This window comes from Coregonus lavaretus (genome assembly GCF_964263955.1).
Source record: "Coregonus lavaretus genome assembly, chromosome: 22".
Lineage (NCBI taxonomy): Eukaryota > Metazoa > Chordata > Actinopteri > Salmoniformes > Salmonidae > Coregonus > Coregonus lavaretus.
In genome coordinates this window covers 43,746,604-43,765,569 of record NC_140009.1, presented here as the reverse complement: position 1 = coordinate 43,765,569, position 18,966 = coordinate 43,746,604, and the positions used below count along the sequence as shown (strand labels likewise).

Below are 18,966 nucleotides of genomic sequence, written 5' to 3'. Positions count from 1 at the left end.
TCAACCTCTCCCTGACTGAGTCTGTAATACCTACATGTTTCAAGCAGACCACAATAGTCCCTGTGCCCAAGAAAGCGAAGGTAACCTGCCTAAATGACTACCGCCCTGTAGCACTCACATAACTAGCCATGAAGTGCTTTGAAAGGCTGATCATGGCTCACATCAACACCATCATCGTGGTCCTCTGTAGCTCAATTGGTAGAGCATGGCGCTTGTAACGCCAGGGTAGTGGGTTCAATCTCCAGGACCACCCATACGTAAAAATGTATGCACACATGACTGTAAATCGCTTTGGATAAAAGCGATAAAATTATATTATGTTATCATCCCAGAAACCCTAGACCCACTCCAATTCGCATACCACCCCAACAGATCTACAGATGACTCAATCGCACTCCACACTGTCCTTTCCCACCTGGATAAAAGGAACACCTCTGTGAGAATGCTGTTAATTGACTACAGCTCAGCATTCAACACCAGAGTCCCTGCAAAGCTCATCACTAAGCTAAGGACCCTGGGACTAAACACCTCCCTCTGCAACTGGATCCTGGACTTCCTGACGAGCCGCCCCCAGGTGGTAAGGGTAGGCAACAACACATCTGCCACATTGATCCTCAACACGGGGGCCCCTCAGGGGTGTGTGCTTAGTCACCTCCTGTACTCCCTGTTCACCCACGGCTGCGTGGCCAAGCACGACTCCAACACCATCATTAAGTTTGCTGAGGACACAATGGTTGTAGGCCTGATCACCGACAACACTGAGACAGCCTATAGGGAGGAGTTCAGAGACCTGGCAGTGTGGTGCCAGGACAACAACCTCTCCCTCAACGTGAGCAAGACAAAGGAGATGATTGTGGATTACAGGAAAAGGAGGGCAAACACGCCCCCACTCACATCAACAGGGCTGTAGTGGAGTGGGTCGAGAGTTTCAAGACCAATTTTCCATCTGTTTGACCAGAAATCAAAGCCTTTGCTTATACCAACTTTTTTGAATGGAAAATGGTGAAAAAATGTACTGTATATATGCCTTACTTTCTCAAAAATATAGACTCAGCTTTCATTTGACACCCAATTTGACATGGTCCTATGAACTTCACATGCTGATGCTCATAGGTCCTTTTACATGGAAATGACCACATAGAAAGAAGCAACATATGATAAGTTCAGTAATAAAACATTATAAGACCTACAGTTGAAGTCGCAAGTTTACATACACCTTAGTCAAATACATTTAAACTCAGTTTTTCACAATACCTGACAATAACTGACATGAATTCTAAATAAATCACAGACAGTGTCAACAGCAAAGCACACACACACCATCACACCTCCTCCTCCATGCTTCACGGTGGTAACCACACATGCGGAGATCATCCGTTCACCTATTCTGCGTCTCACAAAGACACGACGGTTGTAACCAAAAATCTCAAATTTTCACTCATCAGACCAAAGGACAGATTTCCACCGGTCTGATGTCCATTGCTCGTGTTTCTTGGCCCAAGCAAGTCTCTTCTTATTATTGGTGTCCTTTACAGTACTTTGCAAAAGCAGTCATCTCCCTTGGCGTTTTTCCTATTTTGTTGCATTACAACCTGTAATTGAAATTGATTTTTATTTGGATTTCATGTAATGGACATACACAAAATAGTGGGTCGCAGTTCTGGAGGGACCCACTAGGTGTCATCCTCCAACAACCATAGGCACCTACTCACTCACAGTCGGGACTAATTATCTGCCTATTGGTGTCACCTGTGGCTATCTGATTCACCTGTGTATTTATGTCCTCACTTCCCTGTGTTCCCTTGCTCAGTTTTCTCTGCTAGTTCCTTAATGTCAAGCAGTACGTATCAGTGTCGGATCATGTGATGGAGTTACAGGTACTCGAGAAGTGTTCTCCCTGTGTCATTGTGTTTTTCCAGTCAGAGTTAGTATTTCATATTGTTTAATGTCAGCCAGTTTTTGGAGACCTATGTGCTCCTCATTTGTTTTCGTGTATAGTCCGTTGTTTTGTATCATGGCTTTTGGACCACCAGTAAAAATCCTTGATTCACCATCCTTGCCTACTGCCTACGGTCTATCCTGCACCGCACCTGGGTCACACCTAACACCAACCCTTACAAACTTGTTTCAAACATTTCTAAAAAATAAATACGGAAAAATGGTGCATGCATACAGTTGAAGTCGGAAGTTTACATACACCTTAGCCAAATACATTTAAACTCAGTTTTTCACAATTCCTGACATTTAATCCTAGTAAAAATTCCCTGTTTTAGGTCAGTTAGGATCACCACTTTATTTTAAGAATGTGAAATGTCAGAATAATAGTAGAGAGAATGATTTATTTCAGCTTTTATTTATTTCATCACATTCCCAGTGGGTCAGAAGTTTACATACACTCAATTAGTATTTGGTAGCATTGCCTTTAAATTGTATAACTTGGGTCAAACGTTTCGGGTAGCCTTCCACAAGTTTCCCACAATAAATTGGGTGAATTTTGGCCCATTCCTCCTGACAGAGCTGATGGAACTGAATCAGGTTTGTAGTTCTGCCCACAAATTTTCTAAAGGATTGAGGTCAGAGCTTTGATGGGCACTCCGATACCTTGGCTTTGTTGTCCTTAAGCCATTTTGCCACAACTTTGGAAGTATGCTTGGGGTCATTGTGCATTTGGAAGACCCATTTGCAACCAAGCTTTAAATGCCTGACTGATGTCTTGAGATGTTGCTTCAATATATCCACAAAATGTTCCTTCCTCATGATGCCATCTATTTTGTGAAGTGCACCAGTCCCTCCTGCAGCAAAGCACCCCCACAGCATGATGCTGCCACCCCCATGCTTCACGGTTGGATGGTGTTTTTCGGCTTGCAAGCTATCCCCTTTTTCTTCCAAACATAACGAAGGTCATTATGGCCAAACAGTTCTATTTTTGTTTCATCAGACCAGAGGACGTTTCTCCAAAAAGTATGATCTTTGTCCCCATGTGCAGTTTCAAACCGTAGTCTGGCTTTTTTATGGCAGTTTTGGAGCAGTGGCTTCTTCCTTTCTGAGCGGCCTTTCAGGTTATGTCGATATAGGACTCGTTTTACTGCGGATATAGATACTCTTTGAACCTATTTCCTCCAGCATCTTCACAAGGTCCTTTGCTGTTGTTCTGGGATTGAGACAGAACGTCTCCTTCCTGAGCGGTATGACGCCTGCGTGGTCCCATGGTGTTTATACTTGCGTACTGTTGTTTGTACAGATGAACATGGTACCTTCAGGCGTTTGGAAATTGCTCCCAAGGATGAACCAGACTTATGGAGGTCTACAATTTTCTTTCTGAGGTCTTGGCTGATTTATTTTAATTTTCCCATGATGTCAATCAATGAGGCACTGCGTTTGAATATAGGCCTTGAAATACATCCACAGGTACACCTCCAATTGACTCAAATGATGTCAATTAGCCTATCAGAAGCTTCTAATGCCATGATATCATTTTCTGGAATTTTCCAAGCTGTTTAAAGGCACAGTCAACTTAGTGTATGTAAACTTCTGACCCACTGGAATTGTGATACAGTGAATTATAAGTGAAATAATCTGACTGTAAACAATTGTTGGAAAGATTACTTGTGTCATGCACAAAGTAGATGTCCTAACTGACTTGCCAAAGCTATAGTTTGTTAACAAGAAATGTGTGGAGTGGTTGAAAAAACGAGTTTTAATGACTCCAACCTTAGTGTATGTAAACTTCCAACTTCAACTGTATACAGTGGGGAAAAAAAGTATTTAGTCAGCCACCAATTGTGCAGGTTCTCCCACTTAAAAAGATTAGAGAGGCCTGTAATTTTCATCATAGGTACACGTCAACTATGACAGACAAAATGAGAAAAAAAAATCCAGAAAAATAACATTGTAGGATTTATTATGGATTTATTTGCAAATTATGGTGGAAAATAAGTATTTGGTCAATAACAAACGTTTCTCAATACTTTGTTATATACCCTTTGTTGGCAATGACACAGGTCAAACGTTTTCTGTAAGTCTTCACAAGGTTTTCACACACTGTTGCTGGTATTTTGGCCCATTCCTCCATGCAGATCTCCTCTAGAGCAGTGATGTTTTGGGGCTGTCGCTGGGCAACACAGACTTTCAACTCCCTCCAAAGATTTTCTATGGGGTTGAGATTTGGAGACTGGCTAGGCCACTCCAGGACCTTGAAATGCTTCTTACGAAGCCACTCCTTCGTTGCCCGGGCGGTGTGTTTGGGATCATTGTCATGCTGAAAGACCCAGCCACATTTAATCTTCAATGCCCTTGCTGATGGAAGGAGGTTTTCACTCAAAATCTCACGATACATGGCCCCATTCATTCTTTCCTTTACACGGATCAGTCGTCCTTGTCCCTTTACAGAAAAACAGCCCCAAAGCATGATGTTTCCACCCCCATGCTTCACAGTAGGTATGGTGTTCTTTGGATGCAACTCAGCATTCTTTGTCCTCCAAACACGACGAGTTGAGTTTTTACCAAAAAGTTATATTTTGGTTTCATCTGACCATATGACATTCTCCCAATCCTCTTCTGGATCATCCAAATGCACTCTAGCAAACTTCAGACGGGCCTGGACATGTACTGGCTTAAGCAGGGGGACACATCTGGCACTGCAGGATTTGAGTCCCTGGCGGCGTAGTGTGTTACTGATGGTAGGCTTTGTTACTTTGGTCCCAGCTCTCTGCAGGTCATTCACTAGGTCCCCCCGTGTGGTTCTGGGATTTTTGCTCACCGTTCTTGTGATCATTTTGACCCCACGGGGTGAGATCTTGTTGGAGCTCCAGATCGAGGGAGATTATCAGTGGTCTTGTATGTCTTCCATTTCCTAATAATTGCTCCCACAGTTGATTTCTTCAAACCAAGCTGCTTACCTATTGCAGATTCAGTCTTCCCAGCCTGGTGCAGGTCTACAATGTTGTTTCTGGTGTCCTTTGACAGCTCTTTGGTCTTGGCCATAGTGGAGTTTGGAGTGTGACTGTTTGAGGATGTGGACAGGTGTCTTTTATACTGATAACAAGTTCAAACAGGTGCCATTAATACAGGTAACGAGTGGAGGACAGAGGAGCCTCTTAAAGAAGAAGTTTGCTTGTTTGTAGGTGACCAAATACTTATTTTCCACCATAATTTGCAAATAAATTCATTAAAAATCCTACAATGTGATTTTCTGGATTTTTTTTTCTCAATTTGTCTGTCATAGTTGACGTGTACCTATGATGAAAATTACAGGCCTCTCTCATCTTTTTAAGTGGGAGAACTTGCACAATTGGTGGCTGACTAAATACTTTTTTCCCCCACTGTATGTTTATAACAATAATACATTATAACTGTAGTGTATGCCCTCAGTAAGGTGTTATAGTCGTATAAGGAGCCACAGGCTATTATTAAGGCTTATAGCATATTTTATAATGCATATTACCACCTGTAGCATTTACGTTAGGTGTGCATAAAGTCAGTTAAAATGAGCTGTAAGCTGTTAAGGCACACACATGCAAGCAGGCACGCACACACACACAACCACACACACACACAGTGTCATGGACTTACTTGCGTGTCTCTAAGGTGATGATGATGAGGATGGGTCTCCTGTTCATCCCTCCCACACAGCTGCTGTTGCACATGAAGTTGTAAAGGATGGTGGGGAACTCTGTTCCCACCTATCAGAGAGACCTTTACTGTCCGCTGGCCAATCACAAGGCAGTCTGATTGCCAAGGCACCACATCATACCACCCCATGACGACACACTGGGGCTTCCCATTTAAAGTATTGATTTAAAAACTATTTTGTCAGGGCTTGTGTGAAACCAACCCTAACGCATCAGACTGAATATAACGGACAGAATATAAGCTGTATATTTTATTACCTCTAGATGGCAGTGTTGTCATAAGATGTTACATCATAAAAGTCAGGCATGGTGAAAATATATATTATTTTGAAAATATCAATTAAAATCAAGTGCAACTAAAATATAAAAACTAAATAGGTATACTACATCTAAATAACCAATTCAAATGAATACTGTGATTTGTGTTTTGTGGTGATTTTAAATGTCAACCAACCCCCATGTTCTACTGCAGGGATAAGCAACCCAAGTCATGGAGTGCTGCAGACACATCAAGTTTTTTATTGAACATTTCTGGAGATCAGGTGTGGGGATTGGTAGTATTGTTTGTGGTGCCTGGTTGGAACAACATCCAGTAGTGGCTACGGCACACCAGCAATTGGGTTGCTTACAGTTCTTTTGTATTGTGTGAGCGTGGGCTGTTCTGTTGGGGTCCTAGCTGTGGGGAGCCACTCACCTGTGAGTTCTCATAGGGCAACATCACACTCTGCCTGCCCGTGATGGGATCGTCCATATACTGGGACAGGTTGTTCCCCTCCACCCTGATCAGGTGACTGGCGGGGGCCGCCTGGCCTGGGGGATGGAAGGGGGATGGAAGGGGGTGGGGAAGGGGGTGGGGGAGGGGGACGGGAAGGGGGGGAGGGGGACGGGAGGGGGGGGGGGATTCCAATCAATGAATCCATCCATCTGTTCATCCATCCAAAACTACTATGAATTTTTACAATACCCAAAACCGATATTTCATTTACACTTTACTACATTTCAGTCATGCAGCAGCCACTCTTATCCAGAGTAGTATACAAGTCAATCAATCAATCACCCAATCAATGAATCCATCCATCTGTTCATCCATCCAAAACTACCATGAATTTTTACAGTACCCAAAACCGATATTTCATTTACACTTTACTACATTTCAGTCATGCAGCAGCCACTCTTATCCAGAGTAGTATACAAGTGCATTTAAGTAAGGAAGCCCAAACAACCACATCAGACGTGCATCGTCCGAAGTCAAATCCGTTGTGGAAATGGGTCAGTCGGTGACACGAGTGGTGTCGATGGCTATCGAGGTGGCTTACCGTCGTTGAAGTCCCGCCCCAGCTCATGGTTGGGGCAGCGCTTGACCACCTCCGTGACGTGCTCTGCCTTCTTGTAGACAGGCATGGCACGGATGACACTGGCGTGGGGTGGGACTGAGGACAGCTTGATCTGGATTGGACAGGTCTTGGCAATCTGACAGTAGAGCTTCTTTAACAGCGGGGAATACTGAAGAGGGGCAAGATAGAAGGGGGTTGTTATTTTTGACCAATCACTGGTATAGTGTTATTTTTTGTGACATCATTTTTGTTCATTACGATGTCTCAGTCATATTACACTATGGAGGGTCCATATGGTGATGAGGGATATTGGTGATGAGGGTGTGAGATTGATGTATAAAGAAATACACTCTTTCTAACCAAAGTGCTGAGTGATGGTATTACCAAAGTACAACACGAACGGTTATGACCACAGTAATCCTTTCAGAGTAGTACTACGGTAGAACAAATTGAGAGATTTGAAATATGAGGGAAAATACATGAGGACTTTTTGAAGGCCGTAAAACATGCAGTAAAATAGTAAGGACTATTCGGTTGCTGGAATGAACATGATCATTATCTTCTAGACTGGGCTTGTGGGTGTTGTAGCAAAGTGAGATATGATTCCTGGAGGATAACATGTCAGTCCAAAAAGCGAAGTGTGTTTGTTTGTGTGTGTGCGTGTGTGTGTGTGTGTGTGTGTGTGTGTGTGTGTGTGTGTGTGTGTGTGTGTGGAGTCCAGTAGGAGTCCAGTAGAGCCTAAAAATGTAATACAATCAAAACTGTATTCAAACTCCAAATGGAATATTCAATATCACAAGCTTGTTAAATTGAAACAAATCTACTGAGGAATGCACTAACTACATTGGAGATACTCAGCTAAGATGCTATTATAGACAGGCAATGATGTATTCAAGAACTGCAAGGACAGTTCTTCAGTCCAAATGTTTGGATATCTAACTGAAGTGCATCATGCAAGTAATCTGCCATTACTGCAATGGAGGTTCAGATTCCTTCAAACTTAAGGGGGGGGGGGTGTTTTACCAGACAAGCTTCAACATGCCCCAGCACTATCAACAAATCCCCAAAATCCACCTGAGGACATCAAAATAGAACCTTCAGCAAAATAGCATTTTGTTTTGTGTGGACTTGCTACAATGAATCTCAATGCAGATGCTACATTGAATCTCAATGCAGAGGCAACAATGTGTCCAAAAGCCCTGGTAGAATGATAAGCATGTACTGTCTTCTGAGATATGGTAGCTAGTGAAAGTCTACATATTCTACTGCCTGAAGATAAAATCTTAAAACGGATTAAATTAGATTTTTTTCCTATTGATCTACACAACCTACTGCACATTTTGAAAGTGTTAGAAAAATTATTTTACATTTTCCAAGTTACTAAGAAATACAAAGTGAGGATGCATTGATTGCGTATGTCTTCACACCCCATAGTTAATACTTGGTGCAAGCACCTTTGGCAGCCATTACAGCTGTGAATCATTTTTAATAAGATTCTACGAACCTTACACAACTCTTAAGGCAACATATATCCATTGTTTTTGTCAAAATTGCTCAAGCTCAGTACATTTTCATTGATGGACAGCCATATTCAAACATTGTCTCTGTTTTTTTAAGCAGATTTAAGTCAAGACAGAGACTGGACCATTCAGAAACACTCAACCCCTCCTGGAAAGCCATTCTGGTGTGTCTTTAGCATAAACATTTGGGAAATTGTTCAGCTGTAAAATAAAACTCTATCCCAGGGTTACGTTTTCAGAAGATTGAGGCAGGTTTTCCTCTAACTTTTTACTTGGGCTCTGCTCCTTTCATATTTATTTTCATCCTATAAAACTCCCTAGTCCCTGTCTGTGACAAGCATAGGCATAACGTGATGCTGCCACAACAATACTTGAAAATATAAAGGGATCAACAACATTGCATTCACTCAACATTACTGGCATGTATGACAAAGTGAAAAGATGGAAGTCTGTGTTAAAGTAATACTGCAAGACAACACAACAAAGACATTAACTTTTTGGCCTAAATTAAAAACTACAGGTTTGGGTCATGTCCAATACAACACAACACATAGTGAAACTCTCTGTATTTTTAAGTATTGTGATGGCAGCATCATGTTATGGGTATGCTTGTCATTGGCAGGGACTGAGGAGTTTGTCAGGATCAAAATAAATATGTGTCACGATCGTTGTAAGAACCGGACCACGGCGCAGCGTGATATGCGTACATTCTTTATTTTCTAGTACACACGAACAAAACAACAAACCAAAACAATACGTGAAGTCCAAGGTTAAACACCAAAACAAACCTTACACGGAACAAGATCCCACCAATAACAGGTGCCAACAAGCTGCCTAAGTATGGTTCCCAATCAGAGACAACAAGCCACAGCTGCCTCTGATTGGGAACCACCCCGGCCAACATAGAAACACATGAACTAGAACAATAACATAGAACACTAAACATAGAAACTAACACCCTGGCTCAACACATAAGAGTCCCCAGAGCCAGGGCGTGACAATATGAAAGGAGCAAAGCCCAGGTAAAAAGGAAAACCCGCCTTAGTCTTCTATAAAACCTACTGTAACCCTGAGATAGAGTTTTATTTTTCAGCAAGACATTCACACAGATTTTTAAACCAAGACACACCCGCCCGGCCCGCCACTTCGTCGGGAGAGGTTGTGTTTTTCTCTAGCAGGAGGTAAGCTTGGCTTCTCATATGGTGTTGAGTAAAGCTTAAACCATGTATTTAGATCGTAGGTAGGTAGTTTATTTAGGTAGTTATTGTAGGTTTCCGTAGGCAATTATTGTAGGTAAGTATTGTTTACGTATTGTTTAAGTATTGTTACGGCGGAGCCCGGCGAAGCACGAGGCTAACTAGCTAGCGGGTAGCTACTGGTAACGTTTATTGGTTATTATCTGTTTAGTGCAATGGTGGAGAGTGGTTTCCAATGTTAATGTGCTAGCTAATGTGCTAGCTAGCTAGCCAACGTTTAATTTGTTTGCTGCGTTATGAAAGGAACTTGACACGGACATGAATGATCTGTTTTGTGTGTTAACACACTCTTGGTATGCTAGCTAGCTAGCGGGTAGCTACTGGTAACGTTTATTGGTAATTATCTGTTTAGTGCAACGGTGGAGAGTTGTTTCCAATGTTAATGTGCTAGCTAACCAACGCTTAATTTTTTGCTGCGTTACGAAAGAAACTAGACACGGACATGAATTATCTGTTTAGTGTGTTAACACACTCTTGGTGGTTTGTTGTAACCAAGTATTGGTGCTAAACTGTGTGTTATTGGATGCTAGCATGCTAGTTAGCTATGGCGTCATAGCTAGGCATCGTGGGCTGTTGTGGTTAGTTACTGTGGGTTGGCATTGTTGTTCGGCGGTGCCGGGGGTAGCACGAAGCTAGCTAGCTAGCCGTTCTTCAAACAAGGTCAACACAGTGGCCATTGCTAGCTAGCCAACAGACACGGACATGAATTATCTGCTTAGTGTGTTAACACACTATTGGTGGTTTGTTGTGACCAAGTGTTGGCGCTAAACTGTGTGTTTTTGGATGCAAGTGTTGGTGCTAAACTGTGTGTTTTTGGATGCTAGCATGCTAGTTAGCTATGGTGTCATAGTTAGCTAGCTGAATAAAGTGGGTTGAGTCTATTCCTTTAAACATTGAACCGCTGTGGTTCACAACAATTCTGATTTCTAAAGGTGGAAGTTGGTAGAGTTTTTGTTCGGGTGGTTCAGTGAAACAATTATAGTTGTTAGAAGTAGAAGTTTTTGGTGAGGGAGGCCCTGCTCTCTACTGTCCCAGATGTTTAGTTCATTTCATTCCGATCTCCTCTGCATTATTGTAGCCATTTGCTACAGCCTGTCAACTATGCCTCTGCCTATCCCTGTTCTCTCCTCTCTGCACAGGCTACACAAACGCCCCACACCGCGTGGCTGCTGCCTCTCTAACCTGGTGGTCCCTGCACGCACCCCACACCTGGAGTTCCAGGTCTCAGGCAGCCTCTGGAACTGCCGTTCTGCTGCCAACAAAGCTGACTTCATCCCAGCCTATGCTAATCTCCAGTCCCTCGACTTCCTGGCGCTGACGGAAACATGGATTACCACTGAAAACACTGCTACTCCTACTGCTCTCTCCTCGTCTGACCATGTGTTCTCGCATACCCCGAGAGCATCTGGTCAGAGGGGTGGTGGCACAGGAATCCTCATCTCTCCCAAGTGGACATTCTCAATTTTTCCCCTAACCCATCTGTCTATCTCCTCATTTGAATTCCATGCTGTCACAGTCACTAGCCCATTTAAGCTTAATATCCTTGTCATCTATCGCCCTCCAGGTTCCCTTGGAGAGTTCATCAATGAGCTTGACGCCTTGATAAGTTCCTTTCCTGAGGATGGCTCACCCCTCACAGTTTTGGGGGATTTCAACCTCCCTATGTCCACATTTGACTCATTTCTCTCTGCCTCCTTCTTTCCACTTCTCTCCTCTTTTGACCTCACCCTCTCACCGTCCCCCCCTACTCACAAGGCAGGCAATACGCTTGACCTCATCTTTACTAGATGCTGCTCTTCTACTAATCTCACTGCAACTCCCCTCCATGTCTCCGACCACTACTTTGTTTCCTTTTCTCTCTCGCTCTCCTCCCACACTACTCACTCTGCCCCTACACAGATGGTAATGCGCCGCCGCAACCTTCGCTCTCTCTCTCCCACTACTCTCTCCTCTTCCATCCTATCATCTCTTCCCTCTGCTCAATCCTTCTCCCTCCAATCTCCTGATTCTGCCTCCTCAACCCTCCTCTCCTCCCTTTCTGCATCCTTTGACTCTCTGTGTCCCCTATCCTCCCGGCCGGCTCGGTCCTCCCCTCCAGCTCCGTGGCTTGATGACTCATTGCGAGCTCACAGAACAGAGCTCCGGGCAGCGGAGCGGAAATGGAAGAAAACTAAACTCCCTGCCGACCTGGCATCTTTTCACTCCCTCCTCTCTACATTTTCTTCATCTGTTTCTGCTGCTAAGGCCACTTTCTACCACTCTAAATTCCAAGCATCTGCCTCTAACCCTAGGAAGCTCTTTGCCACATTTTCCTCCCTCCTGAATCCTCCCCCCCCCCGCCCCCCCCTCCTCTCTCTTTGTGGATGACTTCGTCAACCACTTTGAAAAGAAGGTTGACGACATTCGATCCTCGTTTGTTAAGTCTAATGACACTGCTGGTCCTACTCACACTGCCCTACCCTATGCTTTGACTTCTTTCTCCCCTCTCTCTCCAGATAAAATCCTGCGACTTTTGACTGCAGGCCGCCCAACAACCTGCCCGCTTGACCCCATCCCCTCCTCTCTTCTCCAGACCATCTCCGGTAACCTTCTCCCCTACCTCACCTCGTTGATCAACTCATCCTTGACCGCTGGCCATGTCCCTTCCGTCTTCAAGAGAGCGAGAGTTGCTCCCCTTCTCAAGAAACCAACACTCGACCCCACTGATGTCAACAACTACAGACCAGTATCCCTTCTTTCTTTTCTTTCCAAAACTATTGAGCGTGCCGTCTTTAGCCAACTCTCTTGCTATCTCTCTCAGAATGACCTTCTTGATCCAAACCAGTCAGGTTTCAGGACTGGTCATTCAACTGAGACTGCTCTTCTCTGTGTCACGGAGGCTCTCCGCACTGCTAAAGCTAACTCTCTCTCCTCTGCTCTTGTCCTTCTAGACCTGTCTGCTGCCTTTGATACTGTGAACCATCAGATCCTCCTCTCCACCCTCTCCGAGCTGGGCATCTCCGGCGCGGCTCACTCCTGGATTGCGTCCTACCTGACCGGTCGCTCCTACCAAGTGGCGTGGCGAGAAGCTGTCTCCGCACCACGTGCTCTCACCACTGGTGTCCCCCAGGGCTCAGTTCTAGGCCCTCTCCTTTTCTCCCTATACACCAAGTCACTTGGCTCTGTCATATCCTCACATGGCCTCTCCTATCATTGCTACGCTGACGATACACAACTAATCTTCTCCTTTCCCCCTTCTGATAACCAGGTGGCGAATCGCATCTCTGCATGTCTGGCAGACATATCAGTATGGATGACGGATCACCACCTCAAGCTGAACCCTGGCAAGACGGAGCTGCTCTTCCTCCCGGGGAAGGACTGCCCGTTCCATGATCTCGCCATCACGGTTGACAACTCCGCTGTGTCCTCCTCCCAGAGTGCGAAGAGCCTAGGCGTGACCCTGGACAACACCCTGTCGTTCTCCGCCAACATCAAGGCGGTGACCCGCTCCTGCAGGTTCATGCTCTACAACATTCGGAGAGTACGACCCTGCCTTACACAGGAAGCGGCACAGGTCCTAATCCAGGCACTTGTCATCTCCCGTCTGGACTACTGCAACTCGCTGTTGGCTGGCCTCCCTGCCTGTGCCATTAAACCCCTACAACTCATCCAGAATGCCGCAGCCCGTCTGGTGTTCAACCTTCCCAAGTTCTCTCACGTCACCCCCCTCCTCCGCACACTCCACTGGCTTCCAGTTGAAGCTCGCATCCGCTACAAGACCATGGTGCTTGCCTATGGAGCAGTGAGGGGAACGGCACCTCTGTACCTTCGGGCTCTGATCAGTCCCTACACCCAAACGAGGGCATTGCGTTCATCCACCTCTGGCCTGCTGGCTCCCCTTCCTCTGCGGAAGCATAGTTCCCGCTCAGCCCAGTCAAAACTGTTCGCTTCTCTGGCACCCCAATGGTGGAACAAGCTCCCTCACGACGCCAGGACAGCGGAGTCACTCACCACCTTCCGGAGACATTTGAATCCCCACCTCTTTAAGGAATACCTGGGATAGGATAAAGTAATCCTTCTACCCCCCCAAAAAAATTGTAAAGTGGTTATCCCACTGGCTATAGGGTGAACGCACCAATTGGTGAGTCGCTCTGGATAAGAGCGTCTGCTAAATGACGTAAATGTGCCCTTGAGCAAGGCACTTAACCCTAATTGCTCCTGTAAGTCGCTCTGGATAAGAGCGTCTGCTAAATGACTAAAATGTAATGTAAATGTAGAATGGCTTTCCAATAGGTGTTGAGTGGTCTAGTCTAAGTTCTTACTTAAAAATCAGAGACAAGGTTTGAATATTGCTGTCCATCAATGATTCCCAAACAAATTGACTGAGTTTTAATAATTTTGACCAAAACAATGAACACATGAGTTGTGCAAAGTTGGTAGAATATTATAACAAATTATACAGAGCTGTAATGTCTGACAAAGGTGCTTCCACCAAGTATTAACTCTGGGGTGTGAAGACATGCGCAATGAAGGCATCTTATAATTTTTTTCATTGTATTATTCATTTAGAATGTTTTCTCTAACTTTATTTCATTTTCAATATGTGGAGTAGGTTGCTTATATCTGTAGGAAAAGTAACAAATGTAATCCCTTTTTATATTTAATGTTAAGGCAGCAAAATGTGAAGATTGACAAGGGGTGTGTAGACTTTTACTAGGCATTAGCATGCTACATGCTACAATGTCATTAGCATGATGGTAATACTCTAATACTTTTTTGTTCTTAGGCCAATGTGAAATTGTGGAAAAGTACCTCCCCACTAGTTTCAACCATTTTATACATCATCATCAGAATCGGGGGGGGGGTACAACATCACATTTACATTTTAGTCATTTAGCAGACACTCTTATCCAGAGCAACTTACAGTTAGTGAAAAAATGGGGTTAAATACATGTAAGGAAAAAAAACGCGCTTCAGCATTTGGCGGTTCCATTATGTGAGCTTGTATGGCCTACCACTTTGCGGCTGAGCCGTTGTTGCTCCTAGATGTTTCCACTAAACAATAAATGCACTTACAGATGACTGGGGCAGCTCTAGCAGGGCAGACATTTGACGGTGCCATGTAGAAAGTCACTGAGCTCTTCAGCAAGGCCATTCTACTGCCAATGCTTGTCTATGGACATTGCATGACTGTGTGCTCAATTTTATACAGCTGTCAGCAATGGGTGTTGCTGAAATAGCCACTAATTTGAAGGGGTGTCCACATACTTTTATATATATAGTGTAGGCTAGTAGAACCCCCCTTCAAATTGGAGAAAAAGACAGACAGACAGACAGACAGAAAGAGAGACGCATCTCTATACAGTCAGCCAGGCCAATGGACGAAAGGTACAGGTCCAGACAAGCTGGTGGACACCGAGTGATAATTGCCAAACTGTCATCCCTGTGGACATGCTCCGGTTTGCTTACCGCAAAGTTAGTTAACTGTCCAAATATGTTAACCCACGCAGTCTTCCTCAGCTATATCCCCCATCCCATTGACCATAGTCGAGCAATAACAACACTTTCCCGAATCCCTCTCAACGCACATGGCAAAGAAAGAAATTAGTATTTTAGATAAGAAGTGTAAATTCCTATCACGTTCTATGTGAATTCCCCGAAAGTGATTTGATCGGCTCTAATTGCTGTTTGGGAGAATTATGGAGATGTAGAAGTATGTAATCATCTTTTATTTCACCAAAATCCACCATTTTTATTTTTGGGAAAATCCTACCAGAAGTCACTGATCATGAAGTAGTGGAGCTGGTGTGTTTTGAAGTTGTTGTTGTTGCTTTGGGAAAAATGAGCTACTATTGCATAAATACATACATACACACGTACACACACATACACACATACAGTGGGGAGGAAAGTATTTGATACTTGCAGGTTTTCCTACTTACAAAGCATGTAGAGGTCTGTAATTTTTATCATAGGTACACTTCAACTGTGAGAGATGGAATCTAAAACAAAAATCCAGAAAATCACATTGTATGATTTTTAAGTAATTAATTTGCATTTTATTGCATGACATAAGTATTTGATACATCAGAAAAGCAGAACTTAATATTTTGTACAGAAACCTTTGTTTGCAATTACAGAGATCATACGTTTCCTGTAGGTCTTGACCAGGTTTGCACACACTGCAGCAGGGATTTTGGCCCACTCCTCCATACAGAACTTCTCCAGATCCTTCAGGTTTCGGGGCTGTCACTGGGCAATACGGATATTCAGCTCCCTCCAAAGATGTTCTATTGTGTTCAGGTCTGGAGACTGGCTAGGCCACTCCAGGACCTTGAGATGCTTCTTACGGAGCCACTCCTTAGTTGCCCCGGCTGTGTGTTTCGGGTCGTTGTCATGCTGGAAGACCCAGCCACAACCCATCTTCAATGCTCTTACTGAGGGAAGGAAGTTGTTGGCCAAGATCTCGCGATACATGGCCCCATCCATCCTCCCCTCAATACAGTGCAGTCGTCCTGTCCCCTTTGCAGAAAAGCATCCCCAAAGAATGATGTTTCCACCTCCATGCGTCACGGTTGGGATGGTGTTCTTGGGGTTGTACTCATCCTTCTTCTTCCTCCAAACACGGCGAGTGGAGTTTAGACCAAAAAGCTCTATTTTTGTCTCATCAGACCACATGACCTTCTCCCTTTCCTCCTCTGGATCATCCAGATGGTCATTGGCAAACTTCAAACGGGCCTGGACATGTGCTGGCTTGCGTGCGCTGCAGCATTTTAATCCATGACGGCATAGTGTGTTACTAATTGGTTTTCTTTGAGACTGTGGTCCCAGCTCTCTTCAGGTCATTGACCAGGTCCTGCCGTGTAGTTCTGGGCTGATCCCTCACCTTCTTCATGATCATTGATGCCCCACGAGGTGAGATCTTGCATGGAGCCCCAGACCGAGGGTGATTGACCGTCATCTTGAACTCCATTTTCTAATAATTGCGCCAACAGTTGTTGCCTTCTCACCAAGCTGCTTGCCTATTGTCCTGTAGCCCATCCCAGCCTTGTGCAGGTCTACAATTTTATCCCTGATGTCCTTACACAGCTCTCTGGTCTTGGCCATTGTGGAAAGGTTGGAGTCTGTTTGATTGAGTGTGTGGACAGGTGTCTTTTATACAGGTAACGAGTTCAAACAGGTGCAGTTAATACAGGTAATGAGTGGAGAACAGGAGGGCTTCTTAAAGAAAAACTAACAGGTCTGTGAGAGCCGGAATTCTTACTGGATGGTAGGTGATCAAATACTTATGTCATGCAATAAAATGCAAATTAATTACTTAAAAATCATACAATGTGATTTTCTGGATTTTTTTTTTGATTCCGTCTCTCACAGTTGAAGTGTACCTATGATAAAAATTACAGACCTCTACATGCTTTGTAAGTAGGAAAACCTGAAAAATCGGCAGTGTATCAAATACTTGTTCTCCCCACTGTACATACATACATATCCTTTAAAAAATATATATATATTCCCCTTTATTACTTTCCAACCCCACCACCCTTTCCCTAATTGGAGTAAACTAGTGAACAACCATGCTTAGGCCTCTACTTCCAGCTTATACTTACTATATACATTTTATGGACACAGTCAATTTTCCAATAAATATATTTTGTTTGTTTTTTCTCCTGAACTTCTACTACTCTCAACCTCTCCGATCATTTTCATGATGTCCATCCGGTTTGCTTCTATATGACATGTCTTTCTAACTGTGCTCTTTCACAAAAGCTCCCAACCTACAACCTATATACATATTATGGACACAATATGCTTACATTATTAGTTCTCTTGTTATTAGCTGTTGTTAGTTGTTATTAGTCCCATCCTTCAACTCCATTCAACACCACCCATCTATCTCTTAACACCATCCATATAGGATTTCTATTTGCCATATATTTTTCAACTGTACTGTGATGTTTTACAAAAGTTCTGAACCTTTCTATTCGCATTGTTTCTACAGAATGTAAATTGAAAATAAACATTTTTGCTAAAAGTATTATTATATTATTGATCGATTGACTATGACTTTTCAGATCACCCAGTAATGCTATCTGCAAGGTTAGCTCCAGGTAAATATTGCAATCCTTTAGCCATTCCTGGACCTGTGTCCAAAAACAAGCTACAAATGGACAGTACCAAAACAAATGATCTAATGATTCTGTCTCCCAGAGCTGGGAAGATTGTATCCCCCATATAAATAACATTCTATTGGTAGCAATAATTTTATATAATAATTTAAATTGAAAGATTCTATGTTTTGAAGTTTTTATTTATCACAGTTTTCTTTAACCAAATATGTTCTTTAATGCAAGGACGACAGACAAGTTCCTTACTTTCTCCCCCTTCCACTTTCCTCTTCCATTTTTGTGGTAAGGCTGCAATTATTTGGTTGTAATTTTGGGTAGAGCAGACATTTCCATATGTTTTTTTGGTTAGCTGCATGTGCGACATAACTCCACCAGTCCTACTGATGATATCATTTAAGAAGATTATACCTTTTTTAAACATTATGTCAAAAAAAAAAGTTTTTTGTCAATTAGTATATTTGAGTTTAACCACAATATTTGTTGCATTATTTGTTCTGTCGTTTCTGGAGGATTAAATTGAAATTGCAACCAACTTTCTATGGCTTGTTTTAGAAATAGTGATATTTGGGAGATGATTTCCTTTTCAAATAACTGAAAGTGAGAGGTTGTAATCTGAATAAAGGGAAAAAGGCCATTCTTGAACATTGGGTGAGACAATCTTACTAATTTGCTAGAGAACAAGTTCGGATTTAAGTATAACTTTTGTATGACTGAAGCTTTTAGTGATAGGTCTAATGCTTTAATATTTAATAATTTCAGTCCTCCGAATTCAGATTCATTATATAAATAGTCCCGTTTAATTTTGTCTGGCTTGCCGTTCCAAATAAAATGGAATATTTTTTTCTCATATAATTAAAAAAAAAAATTCGCTAGGCGTAAGCAAGACCATAAGCAAATAGGTAAACTGGGATAATACAAAAGAGTTAATCAGGGTGATTTTTCCAAAAATTGACAGGTATATACCTTTCCATGGTAGCAAGATCTCATCTATTTTTGCTAACTTTCTATTAAAATGTATTGGAGTGAGATCATTTATTTCCTTTGGAATATATATTCCTAGTATATCCACATCACCATCAGACCATTTTATTGGTAAACTACATGGTAATGTAAAATTTAAA

General features: G+C 43.1%; 1 protein-coding gene across 1 annotated transcript in view; it reads right to left on the bottom strand.

Annotated features, from left to right (window-relative positions):
- Positions 1–15,264, bottom strand: part of LOC311149965 (tumor protein p73-like) — a gene marked incomplete at its 5' end in the record, with an annotated part of 68,627 nt that extends 53,363 nt beyond the window's left edge. The window contains 4 exons of the mRNA XM_084187182.1: positions 5,572–5,681; positions 6,325–6,440; positions 6,947–7,133; positions 15,226–15,264. Of these exons, the coding sequence (XP_084043308.1) occupies positions 5,572–5,681; positions 6,325–6,440; positions 6,947–7,133; positions 15,226–15,264 (452 nt within the window). The remainder of the gene's footprint in view (positions 1–5,571; positions 5,682–6,324; positions 6,441–6,946; positions 7,134–15,225) is intronic.
- Between the last annotated feature and the right edge of the window lie 3,702 nt (positions 15,265–18,966).